Raw genomic sequence first — 18063 nt, 5'->3', positions numbered from 1 at the left:
TGATTGGCCACAGGGCGCGCGGGCGCCGGGCACGCCCTCAGGGGCGGGGCTGCGGGAGCGGCTCTTCCGGGGCAGCGGCTCGGGCGCGGGCTCGGCTGTTTCCCGCGGGAGGGACGCGGGGCGGGCGGGGCTGCCCGGGACACGGCGAGCGCCTGCCCGCGGCTCTCGGGTCCGCGCTGCGTGTAGGTGCTTCCTGGAGAGCGGGAGGAAAAGTGACTGAGTTCCTTGTTCTGCCGCGTCCTGCCCGGCTCTCCTCTGTATCGCTCGAGGAGGAGGAGCCCCAACAGCCTGAGCTGGCCCCAGGGTCTGCGCCCCACCTTTGCGGGGGCGGGTGCTTGTTAGTGCTCTGATACAGTTTTGGGGAGGCTGCTGGTGGGAATAAGGGGGTGAGTGAAGCTGGAGGACGGTGTCGAACAGCCTGCACGTGTCACCTTCAAGCTGGTGGTCCAGCTGGGCAAAAAGCAACCAGCAGGTATCAAGCTGCCCTTGAATTCATGGACCTAAGCAGGACCTGCTGGCGAAGGGCCACCTCATTAGGGCTCATGATGTCTCGAAGGTCTGAGGTCAATCTTTACTGACATTGTCCTTAAGGTGGTGTTGCCAGAGGTGCAAGAGCTCCCATTCCCTTCAGCCAGGCCACTGGTAAGGATCTCATGGAATGTGGCACATGAGAGGGGAGAGAAGTAGGGGACTGGGTGGTATCAGAGGTGATTCAGCAGGAGCACACTCTTTTCAGTCATTGGGCGAACTAACCTGGCATGACATGTAGGGAAAAAATTCTCGAAGGGTGTTTTGAAAGATCAGTGCATCAGCTTATCGTTAGCATGCTTATCATCTTCATTGACCTGACAGTCATGGGCATTCCACAGGATCCCCAGGAGCATTGCAAGGTCCTGGTTTCTGTTGTCCTTCTGTGTCATGCACAAGTGACCCCGGCTACAGCCCCAGCAAAATCATCTGGGTGCTTGTGAGCAGGAAACCGTGCCAGTGTGAGCAGGTAAAAGCCACTTGGTTGACGAGTTTGTAGCTGTCATCATTCCCTGTCATAAACTGTCACATGGAACTCTGGATTGGCTTTCCTTGCTCCTGGAGGCTGGTGAAACTCAGCTTCACTGGTATTTGGCCTCTGACTTTGTCGCAGTGTCAAATGACTGATGTTTAGGCCTAACTTCTGTTTAACACTGTGGCACAAGGTGGCCATCAAGGTCACCTCCAAAAAGAAGGCACTGGAAGAAAATCTTGGGAAATTCCTGCCCCGCTGGATGCAGGCAGGGTGAGAAGGTGGCATTATTGGGGGCAGCAGGAGGAGCCTCTGACCATTATGAAGTTCTGCAGGGCAAGGGGGGCATCTGAGGGTCCCCAGGGCATCAGGGGCTAAGGGGGAAATGGGAACAAACTTTGGGGAACTTCATGGGCAGCAGTGCTACTGGATGGCTCAATGGGAATTTGGGGCACTGTGAGGCAATGGGCAGGGACTCTGAGGGCCACGGAGCTTGTGGGAGATTCAGGAGGATGGAGGTGTGGTGGGCACTTTCCGGGGGACTGACAAGGGTATGGGGAGCAGTGGTGGGTAGAGGGGATGGGGGTGCAAGAGGGGGGGATGGGGGTGCAAGAGGGGAGCCAGCGGGGGGCAGGGCTAGCCCATGCCAAGCCCACACGTCCACGACTCATCCCGATGAACCAAGGCATGGAGACAGCTTTTATCTCCTCGTGGAGCCGGTCCCGCTAAGGGAGCATCAGAGCAGGTGATGGGAATCATGTTCCCCAGCCTAGGCAGTGAAGGATTTCCTGGAAGCCTCTCTTCAGCTCCACATCTCTGACTGCTGCACTGCACCTTTACCCATTCTCCCTCCACACAACTGCTTACCAGCCCAAGCTCTCCTCCCCACCCCTGGCCCCTCACTTACCCACATCTCTTTCCTTGCCTTCTGACATTCCTGGCCCCAGACCTTCCATCTGCCCCTGCCTGCCCACAGCACACGCTGCCTCTTCCCTGCAGAGGCTTAAACCTGGAAAACATTTTCCTGGACAGTGAGGAAAACATGAAGGTCCCGATCTCCAGATTTTCACCAGAAAAATGGTGAAACTGTACTGCAGGATTGGGGTCACCCCACATCAGGAGCTGCCCACCAAGGCAGCTCTGAGCCAGAGCTCCTGCCAATCTTATGCTTATGCATGTATCCGGCAGGAGAAGCCCTGTGACCCATTCCTAGCAAACACATGGAGTCCTGAGGTCATCTGCTGCACCCTGCTCTGGGGCTACAAGCCTTGTTATGCCACCAACCTGCAGCACCTGCTGTGCCAGACCCAGCAGTCCTGTCTTGCCACAAAGGTAGCCCCTGGCCTAGGACTGCAAGGTGGGGAGGCTGGGAGCAGCTTGGGGTGGTAGGGCATGTGGATTCTCCTGCCTTCAGGAAGGATGCATTCAGCATGGAAAGATGGCTCCATCTTCCATCTGAGCTCTTCATTATTTCCTCTACATGGTCCAGCTAGGAGACAGTTGGGTAAGCAGATGAGGAAGCTGCCTTTAGCAGCAGGTTGCAGTGTCTGCTCTGCCTCAATTCACTTCTTCTTGGCTTTTGTCCCCCTTTCAAGTACCATCTCAGAGAAGATGGCTTTGCCCCTTTTCTGATTTCTCTGCTGCTTTGAATATCTTTATGCTCTCCAGAGACTTTTCTCACGGTGGTTTCCTAACCAGAACTTTCTCCTGGTCTTTCCAGGTCCCTTCAGTTATCTCCTGCTCAGGATTCTTTTGTCTTTTGGGAGCTCGTCCACAGCCACACACAGCTCTCATTCCTTCTCTTGAAAATGTTACTTGGAATTTGCTGTCCTTTGCTTTCCATCAGTCTTCCTCATCTCCAGATCAGGCTGGGAAATCCAGGTGCAGCTGCCTCTGAAGAATACAGGATGGGAAGGTGCTTCACACTGGTGTAGTCCAGCAGGCTGTGTCCTTGCCCCATGGTCTCTCTCCAGACCTCTTTGGATCATTCTACACGTAAAGAAACTCTTTGGAACATGTCCTTGCCCATAGCAATAGTTTCTACTATTGCTCTGTTATAATCCTTGTTCATGCCTTGAGCTAAGAAATCCCCAATTTTTTCCTAACCTTTACTCTGACTCAATTTTCCTGTTCTTCCTGTACACATTTTGTAGAACTACATGAAGTTACTGGCTGGTAAGAAATCCTGTGTCAGCAAATTCCCTCAGCTGATTTGCATTGTTCAGATACAGAATTTGTTGACCACAGATGATGGAATTTCACCCTGGGTTCCTTGTAACAGCAGCAGAAATAAGGTTTATGGTAGACTATTGCCTCAACAATCTCTCAAGTCGACCAGAATTCCACCATGGGGGTTAACTTGGAATTCAGAATGGATTTTGTGCATTGATTTCTAGGGTGTGTGTGTGTGGTAATTTCAGAGGACAGCTGTCAGGAATTTTCTACTCTCTTTCAGTAGGTCAGAGGAGCAAGAACTGATCCCAAATGGAAGAACCTCTTCATAATGGTGGGATGACTCACACAACTGGAGTGCTGCAAGGGGTGCCTATAAACTCTTCAGCCTGGAGAAAAGGAGACTTGGGGGAGATTTTGCTGCTCTCTACATATTCCTAAAAGAAGGTTGTGGTGAGGTGGGGGTTGGCCTCTTCTCCCAGGTCGCAAGTGATAGGACAAGAAGAAAGAGCCTCAAGTGCCATTTTCCCAGGGGAGGTTTAGAGTAGGAAAAATTCATCACTGAAAGGGTCAGGCTCTGGAATGGGCTGCCTGTGTGGAGTCACTATCCTGGAAGTGTTCAAAGAATGTCTAAACGTGGCATCTGGGGGCACAGTTTAGTGGTGAACACGGCAGTGCTGAGCTAACAGTTGAACTCAGTGTTCCTGAGGGTCTTTTCCTTAACCTTAATGATTGTATGGGTCTACAATTCAATATTCTATGTACCAGCAGTACAGGGTACATTACACTAAAAAAAAAATAATAATAAAAAAAAATTAAAAAGATGTGGTGATTCCTGAATCTTAAATATCTGCTATGATGGGAGAGACCAAGCAAGCACCTTTCTATACACCTATGTAGTTAAGGAAGGGAAGCATTTCGAAATGCTGAGATTAGCTTAAGGCCTCCACAAGAAAATACTTCTTTTTAGCACAGAGGAAAAGCCAACTGGTATTAAGACCCACCCCACAAAGACTGACTTGCAAGTAATTTTCCTTAGTTGTCCTCAGTAGTAAACTTCACTCTGAGGCATTTCAGAGGATTTATGACAGCTGAGTCTATCCCCCTTGTTTCAAAGCCTGTGGAGCAGCCTGTAATTCCTTCCCCATAGCACTACAATGCCACTCCCAAGCCCCATACAGCCTTGACAGAGCCTGCTTTTGGAGTGACCACCACTCATGATGTTGTCACCAGACAAAGCTCCAACAATACTCAACTGCAGAACTCAGTCTTCCTGCTCAGACGTAGAAAATGAAACAAAATCAAATGGACACGCTCCTTTGCTGTTCAAAGCATGCAAAAGTATAACCAGTCTTTCCAAAAGCCTGACTGAAAATTTTCGCAATTATGATCTGATCAAGAGAAAACTTCTGAAAATCTCAAATGTTAGGAGAAGCTTGTAGAAACAAGATGAAACACTTATCAGTTCATTACACGTTACTTTCTGCTAGTTATCCATAACTGCTGGATAGTACAGGCTGGTATTTTAACAATTGCTTCCTCCTTTTTTGTCCAGTACATCCTGGGATTAATTAATTTATGTATTTCTCTGGAATCTCAGGTACAGGATGACTCGGCAACAATTCAGAAGAAATGCTTCTCATGCTAACTAGGTTGCACACCCACTTTGTCTCTTCTTATGGATCTGTGTCTTTCTTTGGCAGGTGGTCTCTGAGTTGGTGGCTGCAGATGGATTTCCCTGATGGAATTATGTTTTACCTGGTTGCAGCTGATTTTAGGACAAATGCCAAGTTTGCTTTATTAATTTCTTCCTCACTTCGTTTGGGAGTTCTACCAGGTGTCTTTGTGGCCCATAAATTCTGTGCCCACTATCAGCAGGTATCCTCTTTCCCAATCTTTATTAACCTCTCCCTAGGGCTGAGATCACTGAGGCACCTCAAGACCTAAACTTCAACAAGGCGATTGGTTTTTCTAACACGTGGAAAATAGCCTTTCTCGCTGGCTTAAAAGTATACGAAGATCAAAAAAAAATCAAAGAACTTCCTTTCTTCAGAAAGATTTTACATATTCCACACTTTGTGACACCCACACAGAGCCAGGGAAGCTCTCTAACTTCCTTGCCTTGCCTGAGTGGTGCCTCTTTGGGCATAAATCAAACGAGGACCTACTTTCCAATGTGCTATCATAACCCTTCTGTGCCATCAAAGAACTTCCTCCCTGTTCCCACTGCCGATGGGATCAGTAGCCTGGCTCTGTCTCTCCCCACATCCCTGAACCAGCCGTGCCGTATCTCCGTGCCGATGTGTGTACTGCCGCTCCGCCCCGCTCTCACAGCCCTTCCAGACCCCTGCGGACCAGGCCGGGGGGCTCCTTCATGGGCACACGGAGCCCCGGCCCTCAGCAGCGCCGCCCCCTCCGCGCACCGAGCGGCTCCGGTGCCGCGGGGCCCGGCCACAGTGAAATGGCGGCCGGGCCCTTGCCCGCAGTAGAGATGGCGCCGCGGCCGCTCCGAGGCGCTGGCGGGCGGGCCGGTGGGAGAGGCGGGGATTGGCGGGGGCGGTGGAGGGGCGGGGCGAGGGGCGCGGTCGGAGGCGGGGATTGGCGGGCTCGGCGGAGGGGCGGGGCGCAGGGCGGGGCCGGGCAGTGCCGGGCAGGGCGCGCGGCGAGTGAGCGCGGCCCCGCTCCGCTGCCGCCGTCTCCGCCGCCGCCGCTGCCGCCCCCGCCCCGGCATGAGGAAACGCAACGAGTCGGTCACGGTGGAGCATGAGCGCGCCGCCGCCGTGCCCGGGCCCCTCGACAAGGGCTGCAGCCTGAGGCGAAGCCTGCGCCTGCCTGCCTCCGCCGCCGCCGAGGGCATGAAGCGACCGCTGGGCAGGTGAGCGCCGCCGCCGCTCCGCCGGGCTTTGTTATCCCCGTGTCACTGTCTGTCCGCTCCCGGCGGGGGCACCGGGAGCCTGCCGGGGAGCGGGGCTGGGTTTTGCGAGCTGAGGGGAAGGGCCACTGCCGCCGGCGCCCCCCGGCCGAGGAACCCGCGGGACGGACAGGTACGCGGGCCCGGGACGTTCCCCACCTCAGCCCGGCTTCCCTGGCGTTCCCTGTGTGCCAGGAGGGCAGGAGCCGGCCCCGCGGTGCCTTCAGTTCTCGGTGCACGGATCTGGCTAGAGAGCGGGGCGGCAGCGGGACCGGACCCAACCCGGCCAGCCGAGGGTGCGAGGGGTTTGGTGCTCGTACCTGGGCGCTGCTGCGTCCCTTTGGAACGGGCAGGCGTTCTCCCGAAAAAAAATGGCCAGCGCGGAATTCCTCCATCGGAGAGCGTATGTGGAGCAGCAGGGCCCTGCAGGTAGGATGTCTGCGTGTTTGGAAGAAGCCAGTGGCCGTCAAAAGTGATGTCTTTTCACATAAATGAATCAGATTTAGGGGTCAGTAGGAGATGTGCGTGACTCCCTTGGAAGGAGTTTAGCCGTGGCTTTTCGCCAGCTATGTTAAGGTTTTAAACGTTTTGTACATATTTATAGTGGGGAAATGTTTGTATACCTTTCTAAAAAAGGTGACAGTAGAAGGTACTTATCACCTGCACCCTTCATCGTGCAAGATTTTGGGGGGATGCAGTACACGATGAAAACTTGGCTGTCTGGCCCTCTGCAACTGCGAATCAAGATACAATCTTTTAGTTTCACCTAAACCAGTATGGTGGTATTTTTTGTGTTTTGAAAGTGTGAAGAATGTGTAATGATTAAAATAGCTGTGTGGTTTGGGTAGCTGCTACCAAATTGCTGTGCTTCAGCAATACAGCAGCCGGATTTTTAGCAAAACAAAACAAAAAAAGGTGCTTATCAGTGCATTTCTAGTAAATGAGCTATTGTGGATGTTTCTTTGCTAAATTTTCTGAGATTTTTTTCTGTTCTCATAGTCAAAATTTACATTTGAAAAGAACTGTGGAGACTTGCCACGTTCAAAGACAGAGGCTTTAAAATGTGATTTCTCTTATTGGGTAATAGCTATTTAATTTTGTGCCCTGGAGGTAAACCTTTGGGATGCTGTCTCTGCTCTGTACATGTTATGACAAGCTTTTGGTAATTGAAAATGGCGCTGAGTTGATTTCTCATTTTCTGTGACTGTGCAGTGGATCAAACTGCAACAGTGCTCTGCTTCTGTAACATTTTAAATTTTGGTGTATCTATTCTTTTTGTCCAAGTGGACCAGTGGCACTCGAATGATGTGATGCTGGCTTCTTCAGCATCATGAATGGCACTCAAGTACCTTTTACTCAAATGGAAATGCTCTGTCGGTGGTGAGCATTGAGCAAGCCCTAAGAGCACTGAGTGCAGGCTGTTGGCTTGGTCTGGCAGGCAGGTGCTTTGTGGATCCCAGACACAGCACAGCTGTATTGGGAGGGCCAAGCTAAAAATAGGGAAAGCACATCCTGTCTGCGAAAAAATTTCTTGCTTTTATTTCTCCATTTACACATTTGAAAATGGTCAGCAGTCAAGCTTTCCTTATTTTGCTCCATATTCAGCTTTTAAAGCCTGTTTCAGAAATTCCTGAAGTCCTACATGGATTCTGGCCCTCCCCCTGCCTGCTTTCTGCCCCCACCTCCTCCTCTCCTTTTTGGGTCAGGTACTATATTCCACACAGCAGTGTTTCTCAAACTACTGACACTGTAGGAAAATCTTGTTGGAAGCTGGCTTTTCCTTCTCCACATTTTGAAATATCTGTATTTCTGTGATTTTTTTTTTTAAATGTTTCTTTCATGTGTCCTGTGTTGTCTTCCTTTCTTACTGACTTTCAGTGGACCTTCTCTGACATCCTCACCTTGTGAGCCTTCAGACAGTGGTTTGCAGGCAGTTACCTGCCACTTATGTGGCCAATAAGTTGCTGTTAGACCATCTAGATCCTCATATTTTAATATGCAAGGTCATGCTGTTATTGCAGCATTCCTTATACAGCTGGAAATAAAAGTAGTGTTTGATTGCTGTTTTCAATGGGTTACATCGGTTTTACTCCCCAGCTTGCCCAAGCGGTAAGGTGAAGAAAATTCAGCTGCAAGGTTTCTGGGATGGTGGAGGTGGCATAATATCTGAAATTGGAGATTTGTACCACAGCAGACTGTTCTTGCTTTGCTCCTTGATGAAATAATTAAAATCAACACTTGAATGCTGTGTTAAAGGGGAAGTAGTGCTGTCTGCATCTCATGCTGCTGTTCTTTAGTCTCTGCAGACTTGGGGAAGCAGCACGTACGTTTGGCTTCATCATGTGGGTTTCCATCTCTTATTTGTAAATGATACAAGGCACTGTCTGGAAAGGCAAACCAATCCCCAGTAGTGTGGAGTGGCTGCGTGGTTCTGCAGCCAAGGGCTGATCATGTGGCATATTCCATGGGTCAGGAGCACGGCGTAGGGGGGGCTGCAGAGGCAGCTGTCTGTAACTGCAGCAGGGCTGCTGTGTGCCCTTCTCCAGCACAGCTTTTCCTGCTCACACCCAGCTCCTCAGCAAAGGCTAAATAGCACCTTAGGTGATGTTTATGGAACACAGTGCTGGCTTACTAGCGGCAGCAGTTTGTTCTTGCAGCAGTATTTTTGAATTTTACCAGCACTGCGTTTGCCCCTCAGTTTTTGTTCAGTCATACCATCACAATGTGCTCATTCATCCAGGAGCTGAAACTCATTCTAAAGAGGTGGCTGTGCATTTTGACTGGCAACTACTCTGTTACAGAAAGTGTGTGCATGTGCTTGAAACTGTAATGGAGATGGATATCTGATAAATAAGATTTATGTGGCTTTGGCTAGTGCACAGTGCAGTCAGTGTGGCTTTTCTTAAGTGGTTTACAAACAGAAATGAACAAATATAGGTATTTCCATTTTCTTCCATGAATAGCAGTAAAATCTAATGTGATGGTTACCTAAGCACTTTACAAGTTGCTCCTTTAAAAGTGTGTGAATGATTTTTTTTTTTTAAGGAATTGTTTTGTCTGAAATTATCAAATGCAATGATACAGTAAATAAGGAAGTAATTAGCAGTGCTCACTTTTCCTGGTATGTGTGTTTTGTGTGGATGGCCATTCTTCTAATATTTGTGTTGTGAGACATTTTCCAGGTGACAGCATTGGAAGTGCTAGATGGATATTAGGGTAGCATTGTGTTTTGGGTACTTTCTGTGACTCATTTTTGTGGTCGGTGGCTGCGATGTTCTGAGGAAATGCGTTTGAGCAGCCATAGATCTGGAAAACCTTTATGTGGGAGTATAGAGAATAGAGAAAATCAAATGAGCTTAATACTGGCATTAGATAGCAGAGCAGATTCTCCTATCTCATTTTTGCTGAACCCTGATCCTGGTGATAAAAAGTCACATGCATGTTACCCTTCACTTCTGTGACCTCATTGTTATCTGATCCTCATTTAATCCCAATCAATAGTCAGACTATAGATGCGAAGTATGAATTCTAGGACAAACACTTGTTTGCTACAAATGTTAAAACTTGTTTCTGTCTCTCTCCATGCTGTGGAGCAGTGAAGCGTTTCAAATCCTCTATGTGTGAGCTGATTTCCTCAATTCTTCTATGCTCTGCCTTGCTGGAGAAGCTGCTGTCCCTCAGGCTCCCTTCAGCTCTACCTGGTACCTTTGCTCCTGGAGACCCCCAGCTGCTGGCACAATTCCCTGCAAGGGGTGTTTTTGGGACCTTCCTGCTGGCTGTCCAGCCTGTGCATCCCACCAGCTGGATAATTTTGGACTGACACTACATTTTGGTGTAGTTTCAGTTCCACTGCAGTCAGCCTCGTTCTTGTTTGTTGTGGTGCAGCTTTCTCTTGGGAGGCAGAAGGTTGCTTTGCAGCCTTTCCTGGGTATCTTATGAAAATGCAGGGAGGTGCTGAAGGGGAAGAGGCTGCAACAGCCTGCTTGTGTCTTCCCCTCTGATGTAGCCGAATTTTCCTGGCACAGTGAGCGTGCTCAGGCATGTCAAATGCGATGTGTGGTGACCCTTGATGCCATCCTGCCCCAGCAGCTGAAGGGCTTCATGCCCTCCCATGTCTCTTTGGATTTAGCCAGCGCTGTCTTCCCTCTGACAGAAAACTTGGCCATCTCCATTATCTGCTCCTCTGTCCTCTCAGTGCCCCATCCTTATATCTCTAGATCTATCCATCTTTCTCCTGATGTTACTTTTTTAGAAGCATTTGCAGAGTCTTTTATGATTATTCCAGTCTGTTCCATTGTAGCAGAGATGACAAATACTTGAATTGTTCTCCTGCAAGTTTCATCAATATATTTAAGGATTTTTTTTCCTCAAGTGAATTTTATGCTATTGTGTCTCTTAATTGCTGTCTTCAGGTTAAACGAGTTACTTGTCAGGGCTTTCAAAAGAGGAAAGAGGCTGCCAGCATAGAGATATTTCATCAATCATGCAGCTTTTTCACCAGTTCCACCTTCCTACTGGGTAACTGCCTCTATTTCAGTTGTTCTTCAGCAGAGTTCACAAAGGAGCTGGGAAATGGTTTCCAGTTGCTTGCCTGTTCTTTCTTTCATAGTAAATACAGGTTGAATCACAGTCCCTCCTATGGTTAAAATATGAAAAAGCAATTTCCTTTGTGTGAGGGCTTTTTTTTAGTGTGTGGGGTTTTTGTTTTTTGTAGGTGGTGTGTTGGCTTTTTTTGTTGCAATTCTCTTTTGCAGAGTATGCACAGCAATATTTTGCTCAGATATGACAAAAAAATGGGGTTGTGTAACTTTTTTCCACATGTATGTCTGCTTTATTTATTTATTTGTTTGTTTATTTATTTAATTTTTTGAATGGTGTCAGAGTAGCTCTGCCTCCTGTTTTGTCCTGTGCATTGTCAGCCTTTTTGGCAGTTTATGGCTGGGGAATGCCTGAGTTGCTCCCAGGTTACCTGTTTGGGGCATTAGGTGTTTGCTCTCCACAGCATCTTCCCAGTTCATCTTTTCCAGCCATTATAATTTTCTTGTTCTCATCTTCTCCTCACTCTTTCTCAAAGACACATTAGTCATTTGGCAAAAATAGCAATATTCCCTGCAATGTGGAGAATCATTAGTATTATTATTGTGGGTTGTTTTAATTTCGGATTTTTTATTTTATTATTATTTTTTTTAGGACTTAAGGGTTTGTGAGGCCGTTGTGTTGACATGTAGCAGTTTTGTGCCTCAGTATGTTACTGGTAGAGCGTTTCTTTTCTTCAACGTTTTCATCACTGACTTTGGGGTTATTTTTGGTGTTAAATAGGTGTGGTTTACTCTCTTAAGCATCTCTTGGGACTCATAGCATCCTCCTGCAGGTCTGTCTGTATGATCTAAAATTTCTTTCCTTGGATCCAGTGTACCCATGAGCTTCTCTGGATTTTCTGTAATAGAGCACAGCATTTTTTTCTGCTGGATCTGCTCTGTTGTGTCCCTCAGTCTCTGAGCAGTTTCCTCAAGTCCCCATATTTCTCATGGAGACCTCTGTTCAAGCAGACATGTTCAGGCTGAAGAGAGCTTGACCTTTGGTTTTGTGTTGGTCTCCTTGAGCTCCTGATTTCCTTGTAGTGCCATATTTCTGACATCAAACTTGCCCCTGGCTTCCGTTGTTCTGCTTTGATGGCTTTTGCCTGAATTAATAATTACCATGCTATTGCTAATTGCTACTACTTTACAATACTTTCCACCTGGGAGATGTGTGAGTTGCCTCTGCTTGTTTGAGTGTACCTAAACTTCCCTTGGGTTTGGTAACTCCTGGCACCAACAGGGCTTCCTAATCCTCTCTGGAGTGAAGGTGCCTGTGGAGACCAGGGTCCTCTCAGCATTGTCACATTCTTTTCTATCTTTTTTCTATCTTTTCTGGCATGTGGTTGCTGAGCCAGAAATCAAGTTCTCTGCAGATGCCGTCACGGGTCACTGCAGTCAATCTGTAGGTTTTCTCCAGGATGCAGTGTAGATGCGTTTCTTTTTAGTGAGAACAACATTGTGTTGTTTTTTTTAAAAGATGATGGTGACATAATTTCCTCTCCAGAATCCCCTTTCTGCTGTATGTTCAAGAGGCCTGGTGTACCCCAATAGGACTTCTGTATTTGAAGGGCACTGCCTGCTGAGTCTGGGCTCCTTTGAAAGGAGCAGTAGTGCTTGCTTAGGAGGCTGCAGCCAAGTTACTTTGTCCTCCTAGGCCTGAAGGGCAGGTCAGATTATTTTGGTAATCATGTCAGGATGTGAAATTAGTGAATAGGCTTCTACAGCAATTCCCCTATAAAACCTGGGGTTTTGTAAGCTTGGTGGGTAGCTGTACTGTGTCCTGGTGTTGGTGTTACAGCAGTGGCCAGCTTCTGACATCGGGAGTGAGTGACTGCAAGCAAGGGAGGTTTACTAAGGATGTAATGTGAGAGCACTATGTTAATGTAGCCGTGACTGAATCAGTACCACAAGAAGATTAAAAGAAAGTGCTTCAGCTGTATTAAAAGGGTAACAGGAGACCTAGGAGACTTTAAAGCCATTAGCCTGAGGTGGAGTCTGTGCAATTTAAATTGCAAGAGTTAATTTGAAATTCAGTGGAAGAAGATTTAACAGCTAAATATATATACTAATGAAAGTAGATCTGTCCTGTGGAAGGACACTAAAATGTGACAGGTTTGTCAAGATTACAGCCTGGTTGATCAAAGTATCAGCAGTAAAATTGTTTCTCCAAAGTACTTGATTTTATACTGTAGTTTATTTTATTGGCATTGCTTGCACTGATAATGGAGAGCATGTTATCTTTATTGAAAATTGGCTCAATGGAGAGAAAAACAACTGGGTAATTATAGTGGGACCGATGCGTGGATCAAGGGTGAGTAATTTTGTACATCAACCATCCCAAGGATGAGTTGGTTATCAGTTACTATTGATAAAAGTGGGAGGAGGAGAGGGTTGATAAGGGTTGATGGATAGAGAAGTCAGCAGTTTGGAGCAGATGGCCCCATAGTGAAAAGGCCATCAGGACACGAGTGTAGCTGGCAGGATGGTGGAGGGAAGAGGGTAGGGGTTGTAACTGTGGGTTAGGAATGGTGACAGAGTGTGAAGCTGTTCCACATAAGTCACCTCTGTAAGCTGTCATGTGTCCCTGAATATCCCTTATCCAGACAGTGAGGCTGCCATCTAGGCTGTGGACTTTTGCCTTGCTGGCACGCATCTCTTTCCTTCTCTCTCTCTCTCTAAGCACTTGGTGAAAGTAGTGCAACACTTGGCTTCAGAAATCTGCCTCATTCTTATTGCAGGCAATTCAAACTTTCAAGCAGAATTTCCTAATTTTAGACTCTATCAAGTGCCTTGATCATTCACTGAACTAACAGGAACCATGCCTATTTACTTTCCAAATCAAAGTGTTTATTTAACCCAGATTTATTTCAAGATTATAACTCTTACTGAGAAATGGAGCAATAGAAAAGACTGTTAGACTAGAAGATTAACTTCTAAAACACAAACACTTGAAAACATTTGAGATAAGCCCCACAGCTGCCCTTGTTCAAAACTATCTGTCCAATTTGTACCCACTTTAAATGGTTGTTAATTCCTCTTGCAAAAGAGATTAGAGTTGAGTAATAAGGGCCATAAGGTTGTGTGAAGCCTCATCTCCCTTTTTACTAGAAGTGTGCAGAATAAAGGATTTCACGTGGCATAACTGAAGAAATACCCTCTTGCAAGGGTACTCTTCAGTGGCATTGTGCAAGCTCAGAGCAGAGAACAGAAAATGCATTTACGCTATCCAGAGCCTGGTTTCCCTTGCCCTGGCAGTAAATCTTCCCCTGGGGTGACTATTCTGAGACAGAGGAGCCTACACAAATGAAGATGATGTAAACTGGAAACTTGTAGTCAGGGCTTCCTTCCAGGTTGCAGCATCCTTGCTTGTGGAGCAAAGCATGTTCAAGGTGTTTAAGAACTGAGTAGATTTTAAGACTTCTTGGCATCCTCAGGAAGGGAAACCTGGCACTCTTTTAGCCCTTAAAGCAGTCCTATCTCACTTTTTGTAAAATTTTGATCAGTTTCTGAGCAGCTTTAGGAAGTAGGAATAAAGCTGACAATACAACTTTTATACTGCTGAATGTGAAAACTGAATTGCACAGAGTCATTGGAAATAGCCCATTCTGTTGTTCTTGCAAATCCAGCAGAAATGCAGCGGCTGACCTTTGCTTTCAGTTTCTGATAGCGTTGGCTGTCTCTTAAAAAGCATTATTTTCCCCTTTTTGGCTACCAGAGTAGGGACCACATTTCATTTTAAGCTTTGGCAGGCTGTTGTACAAGTGCTGTTCAGCGCAGTTGGTCAGAGCGTGGTGCTAATGACACCAAGGTTATGGGTTCAATCCCTATGTGAGAGTTGGACTCAATGATCCTGGTGGGACCCTTCCAATATTCCCTCAGAATATTCTGTGGATCTGTTTCGTTTCCCTGCAGTTAAGTAAAAACACCAACACTTTGGAGTTTGTGTTTTCTGGATTGGCTCTTGAGGGCTTTGTAGTGTTAGCAATGGCTTTGGTTTTAATTGTCCTTAATTTTTTTAAGCCTTTGTCATTTTGGAGTTCTTCCCTCCACAAGGCGATAGCTAGAGCTGGAATCCCCAGATAAAGCACAGATGAACACAGAAAGAGATTAATCTGCCTGGCTATATGCAAAACGACCCCCTGTTCAAAGTGTGTCAGGGCCAGCAGCAGTTCTGTATCTGCTCACACATCTGTTCTTTAACTATGGCTGTTTTATGGCCATACACTGTTTGTTAAGCCTCCCTTTTAAAACGGGTCACAATTACAGAGGACACTGTGACTGCCAGCTGAATGTAACTGTGCTGGGCTGACAGTCAGCATATGTAATGTTTTGGCATTGTTTAATGTTCTTGTTTGCTTGTATGCTTCCAACGGGGAACAGTTGGTCTATTGTAATCAAAATGTATTGCTAACGATGTGTTCTGAATCTAAAAGGTGGCAGTATCACTGCTAACACAAAAACATTCTTTTTCTTCAGGCTTCTGAGAAGGAATGGCTTCTGATCTCTGCCAGCAAAAGTAGAGCTTTTTCAGCTGGAAAGTATAAGATGACCATTTGCATGTATTTGAAAGGAAGAAGGTCTACAATATACAAATTAATCTTTTGCTCAGGTGATTTAGATGAATGCCAGACCCACGGAGTGGTACTGCTACTAGTGGTATTTCTCAGGCTGTGTGGCTGCCTCACAAGAATTGCTACATGAAAAGATGATTTCATGCTTAGAAAGTTGTGCTGCTTGGAAATACAGATCTGTTCCCTCACATGTATCCACAAGAAAAAAGAGTGAATCTGGATTCTTGTTCTTGCTGCAAGGTTAACACATGCATGCGAGTCTGTCGGGTTTACAGCGTGTTAACAAGAGCTAGTTGGTGGTGGGGGAATTGGCTTGGCTGTACTGTGTGCTGCCTCAATTATGGCATGCATTCAGCAGGCAAGTGGCTTTAAACACAGGTTAGGAGCTGTGGTGGAGCATTACGTGTCTGAACTAGTTCTGCTCTTGAACCTTTGCTTGTGCACCTTGATGCTTCTCCCCATGAAAGGTGAGTGTGGTTGGGAGAAATGAGCTTTGCTGCTCCAATAAAAACCAGACTTGGCTGTTCTCAAGCTTCTGTTTTGTACTTCCAGTGCTGTTGCAGGCTTTTGGTGTTTATGTTCTGCTTTTTTGTCTTTTATTAGCAGACAGCTAATGTGTTCCCCAGCTCATGGAATAGTGAGAGGGCTGTGCCTTAATATAAACCAGCTGTCAGCTGTGAAATGAGTAGAAAACTTAAGAATTCGGTAAACACTGTGGAGGGAGTGTACTTCCACCACAGTTGTATCTCAATGCCAAGCTCAACTAAAATCTAATGTGGGTGACTTCAGATTTGATTAGTGTCAGCAGCATTGCTGGGTAGCTCTGGAGAAAGTATGTTCTTAGAATTTAAACAAGGGCTCGTACCAGAACGGTTTTGGCACAAACTAAGCGGGTGTTGCAGAAGATGCATTCAGGAAAAGTCAACAACTTAAAAACCCTAATCCCTAAGCTTGCTCTTCTGTCCCAAAAGTCAATTGTTAGATCGCTGAGGGTTTAATTATTTGTTGTTTGCTACATACTTAAAATGACGGTAGCATCTGCCCCTTCCTTTTTAAAATGTAGCTTTCAGGTTAATCTGGTCACACACAGTTCACACTAATGGTAATACCAGTGTACCCAAGCATTGAAAAATAACATAGTTGCTGCTTAGGCCGTGCTGTCAGCATACATTTTAAAGAAACTGGGGCTGTACTGCCAAATGTTCAGCCCATTCTTGTCTCTGGGTCTGTGAAACATGTAGATTTCATGCAGTTGGAATGTTAACAAGACTGATGTTCCAAGCTCCTGTCCTTCAAAGGATGTGCCAATGCATAGTGATTTAATCAGACAAGCTGTGTTATTACTGTATTTAGGGTAGCCAGTTTAGTGGTTATGAGGAGGAGAGCCCAAGCCATAGCACTGGGAAGGGATAGAGTGGTGATGGGGGAAAAGTTAGATATTCCAAGTCCCTGCTCTGTTAAATGGTTGTGAGAGCCTTTCCCTTGCTTGCTTCATTTGTTCTGCTTTTTGCAAGCATATTCCATGGACAAAGACCCATGCATTACCTGCAAGCTGTTCTGTTCTTTCTGCTCATTAATGCTGTACACTGACTTGCCTTTCCCTCCCTTCATGGGCTTGTTTTTGTTTTTTTCCTGCAGTGCTCTGAGTCCTGGCATAACCTTTGCCAGCATTTCAGTGCTATCGACCGACTGATCAGCAGTGCTTTCCTCTTACCCTGAATGCTTATGACACATTTCCCCAACTTGATGCATCAGGATCTTGATTCTTTCGTGTCCTACCCATGATATTTCCTTCTTCTCCAAGCTGAAATGTGGTTGTGAGGGTCTCAATAGCTGGAGTTTGATGTCCCCTCCTGAAAAACTCAATTAATTGAGCTGCTCTCCTTTACTTTGCAGTTATATCTCTTGGAGGTACACAGCTAAATTCTTGACTGGCTAAATGGCTTCCTTCTTGCTGTTTACTGGTTTAAGTTAATGCTTAATCACCTGATATTAATCAGAAGGAGGCACAGAAGCAGTCTGTGAGGGTCTGGGCTGTAAGAAGGGAATGAGGTAGTGAAGTAGGGGACTGTGGGGGAATTTGGGACCTTAAAGTTTCAAACCTCACCTGCATTCAGGTTGCTGGAACAACAATGAAGCTCTTACCCCAGCCAAAAGGATATGCTTTGTAGGCTTTGTGGGACTAGATAGTTTGCAATAAAGAGAGGGAAAGGAATGTGTCTAAGACAGTGGTTGTACAATCTCTGTAAGCTGATGCCATGGCCAAAAGAAAAGGTCCTGGAGGCTCTTCTTTGGAACCTTCTTAGGTGTTTCTGCCTCAGCTCCACAACCTACCATCTCCACAAACCTACCTATTTGAAAGGCTAATTTTATGTATATTTTCATGTATCGGCTACAATGCAGATACCGGGTTGGGTCTTTTCTAAGATGAACTTGTTTTTGTGACCCCACTAACCAGTGCCAGCTTCAGGCTGCATAGGTGTGAAGTGAATGGAAGGTGGGATAAACTGCATAGTTTACTCATGGAGAGCTTGTCAAATGAACTGAGGTAATTTTTCTGACTGCAAGTGATGGGGAGGGGGTTTAAAGATGATAGAAGTCCAGAGAGCCTAACTAAAAGCAGCATCAATAGTCATTGATGCTAGATGTTAAATTGATGTTAGATGGGGCATTTTTAATGGAAAATAAGGGGTGAGGTGCTAAAAGTGCTGGTTAGCATAGAGACAAAATATTGTGGTTCTGTTTGCTGACATGCAGCACTTCTCTGGAGCTGTGTATGAAGCTTTCATGGTCTGTCTGTGATACTGCTGTAAACAGAGAAATAAGTTA

The 18063-nt window shown here is 46.5% G+C and overlaps 1 protein-coding gene and 1 long non-coding RNA gene across 3 annotated transcripts in view; both read left to right on the top strand.

The window, feature by feature from the left end:
• Positions 1–87: 87 nt before the first annotated feature.
• On the top strand, positions 88–3996 carry LOC111926352 (uncharacterized). Its single transcript, XR_015283809.1, has 2 exons — positions 88–642; positions 3456–3996. It is a non-coding gene; the product is annotated as an uncharacterized LOC111926352 (long non-coding RNA).
• Positions 3997–5796: 1800 nt separating this feature from the next.
• The window catches only part of ABHD12 (abhydrolase domain containing 12, lysophospholipase), a 37830-nt gene continuing 25563 nt past the window's right edge, over positions 5797–18063 (top strand). The window contains exon 1 of one of the 2 annotated variants that reach the window (XM_086879041.1): positions 5797–6047. In XM_086879041.1, the coding sequence (XP_086735167.1) occupies positions 5902–6047 (146 nt within the window). In that variant the 5' untranslated portion in view covers positions 5797–5901. Of the gene's footprint in view, positions 6513–18063 lie in introns of both variants that reach the window. The other variant, XM_086879042.1, reaches the window with a different exon arrangement.

The sequence above is a fragment of the Cyanistes caeruleus genome, chromosome 2 (assembly GCF_971803275.1).
Source record: "Cyanistes caeruleus chromosome 2, bCyaCae1.hap1.1, whole genome shotgun sequence".
In the NCBI taxonomy this organism is placed as follows: Eukaryota; Metazoa; Chordata; class Aves; order Passeriformes; family Paridae; genus Cyanistes; species Cyanistes caeruleus.
Note: the sequence above shows the minus strand (reverse complement) of the source record. Positions and strands in the feature narration are given on the sequence as shown.